This window comes from Herpailurus yagouaroundi, unplaced genomic scaffold, assembly GCF_014898765.1.
Source record: "Herpailurus yagouaroundi ecotype Mexico unplaced genomic scaffold, PumYag 165, whole genome shotgun sequence".
Lineage (NCBI taxonomy): Eukaryota > Metazoa > Chordata > Mammalia > Carnivora > Felidae > Herpailurus > Herpailurus yagouaroundi.
The window spans coordinates 26,317,863-26,320,526 of NW_024412406.1; the positions used below are offsets into that span (position 1 = coordinate 26,317,863).

Here is a 2,664-nt window from a genome sequence, read left to right on the forward strand (position 1 = left end):
CAGGCTCCAGGCTCCGAGCCATCAGCCCAGAGCCCGACGCGGGGCTCGAACTCACGGACCGCGAGATCGTGACCTGGCCGAAGTCGGACGCTCAACCGACTGCGCCACCCAGGCGCCCCAAGAAGAACAGAACTTTAAAGATGTAGATCCTAACATGTTCCTCTGTTTTTTTTATCAATACGGTAATGTTGGTCTTTTCCCCAAAGATACGGAATGCAAATTAGTGGGAGGTAGGGAGTTTGTTGTTATAGAAACTAGAAAGGAAGAATTTATGGTTGCACAGCAAGCCCCTGGTTTAATTTCAACATCTGGTTGTCCACATTACATATAGACAGTAGTGATTCTGTGCCATTTTTATTCAGATCTTTCCTCTCCTAGGATTCTCTATTTGTTATTATTTGAAGCTCTGATCATGGCTCTGAATCTGAATCTGTTCTTTTTTTCACCCCCGCCCCCGCCCCCCCCCCCCAACTCTGTTTGGACACTTCTGTAACTCATTTGCTGGGAAGTCGAGAATCTCTCTTGTAAGTGAGTTTACCGGGTGGGCCAAACTACCATGGCCCAGGGTTGTTAGGAAGTCGATACGTTGCTAAGAAGTCTTGCTAATTTGCTATATAAGCTGAATGGAGTGTCAGAGAATTTTCCTTTCCCCTGATGAACTTAGGAGATGGATGTTTTGACCTGTATCAGTGATTCTATTTGGATCGATTACTTCGAGGTTAGTTTTTTATCCTTGTATGAATGTTGCACCTAATTATCCCTGTAATCGGTTAAACAAATGTCAGCTGTTCGTATTTCAACTCTTCCTGCCAATAACTGCTGGAAGTGATTTAATGCAGCTGGAAAACAACACTGACAATCATTATAGCCTGCAAAGTGTGAAATCATTTCATTGCACTATTGTGGTCTCCTTAGTCTGAGGACTGATCACGTTCTGCCGATGACACTTAAAAAAAAAAAAAGCCGGTTTTATTATAATTAGGGAAATACTGGGAAAAAGGGGGGGAGCCCAGGGGCAGCTCGGTGTTGTTTATCTGGTGAACTCTTCTCAGTCAAGAGCTTGTTTTTACAAGAAGGCTCTTTCAGCGTTGAAGGGAAATCCTGTCATCTGAAAAAGAGGGCTGTGCTTCATTCAAGATTGTTTCCCCCTTCTGATAAAAACACTTGCTGATTACACCCCAGATGCGGCTCCTTTGGGGGAAAACGAAGTAAGAGGAGAAAAACGCTGGGTGGAGCCAAGGCGTCGGCAGCAAGGCTTCCAAACTCCCGGGGCCTCTTCTCTTTTCGCTCGCCTGTGTGGCTCCGGGGTCCGCTTCGAAGGCGCGATGCCCTCGCCGCTTCCCCGGCGCGGTTACCTCCCCGGCGAGTTTTCGCCCCCGGTGGACTCGAGGCCCTGCAGCAGCCCTGCTGAGCTGCCAGGTAGGGCAGGGAAGCTCCTCGGGGGTGGCACTCCTCCCAGGGCCCCGCGGCTACCGCGCCGGCTGGCCTGGTGCTCCATTGACTGGGAGCAGGTGTGCTTCCTGCAGAGGCTGGGAGCTGGCGGGTTTGGCTCGGTGTACAAGGCCACCTACCACGGTGTTCCGGTGGCCATAAAGCAAGTGAACAGGTGCACCAAGAACCGACTGGCGTCCCAGCGCAGCTTCTGGGCCGAGCTCAACATCGCCAGGCTTCGCCACGACAACATCGTGCGGGTGGTGGCCGCCAGCACGCGCACGCCCGCAGGCTTTAACAGCCTGGGCACCATAATCATGGAGTTCGGTGGCGATGTCACCTTACACCAAGTCATATACGGTGCCCCCAGCTGCCCTGAGGAGGACGCGGAGCCTCGCTGCTGTGCCGGAGAGCAATTCAATTTGGGAAAGTGTCTGAAGTATTCCCTAGATGTCGTGAACGGCCTGCTTTTCCTTCACTCGCAAAGCATCGTACACTTGGACCTGAAGCCTGCGAACATTCTGATCAGTGAGCAGGACGTCTGCAAAATCGGCGACTTCGGTTGCTCCGAGAAGCTGGGAGATCTGCCGTGCTGCCGCACTCCCCCTTACCCCCCGGGGGGCACCTACACCCACCGAGCCCCAGAGCTCCTGAAAGGAGAGGCCGTAACGCCCAAAGCTGACATCTATTCCTTTGCCATCACTCTCTGGCAAATGAGTACCAAGGAGGCCCCGTACTCAGGGGAGCGGCAGCACGTGCTCTACGCTGTGGTGGCCTACGATCTTCGCCCGTCTCTGTCAGCAGCTGTCTTCACGGACTCCGTGTCTGGGGAAAGACTGGGGAAGATCATCCGGTGCTGCTGGAGGGGCAGTGCCTTGCAGCGGCCAAGTGCAGAACTCCTCCTGGTCGACCTTAACTCCTTAAGAGCTGAATTTGGCTGACTCTAAACCTGTATCAAGATAGGCTTTGTCCTTGTTTCTGCTCGTTTTTAAAGAAGTGACCATGTAGAAAAAAAAAACATATCTGCGGGATGGGTTTTTAGAAAATAAAGTTATTAAAAACTCCTTTTTTGTCTCCAATACCTTTTCTTTTTTTAACTTATTTTTTGAGAGAGAGATGGGGGGGAGAGGAGTAGGAGGGGTCGAGAAAGAAAGAGGGAGAGGGAGAATCCCAAGCAGGCTCTCCGCGCAGAGCCCGATGCAGGGCTGGAACTCCTGAACCATAAGATCATGA

At 51.7% G+C, this 2,664-nt stretch overlaps 1 protein-coding gene across 1 annotated transcript; it reads left to right on the forward strand.

The window, feature by feature from the left end:
- Nucleotides 1-572: 572 nt before the first annotated feature.
- Nucleotides 573-2,450, forward strand: MOS (MOS proto-oncogene, serine/threonine kinase). Its single transcript, XM_040487854.1, has one exon. It carries the CDS (start codon nt 1,326-1,328, stop codon nt 2,370-2,372), a length of 1,047 nt encoding a protein of 348 aa, XP_040343788.1. The 5' UTR covers nt 573-1,325; the 3' UTR covers nt 2,373-2,450.
- Nucleotides 2,451-2,664: the final 214 nt, after the last annotated feature.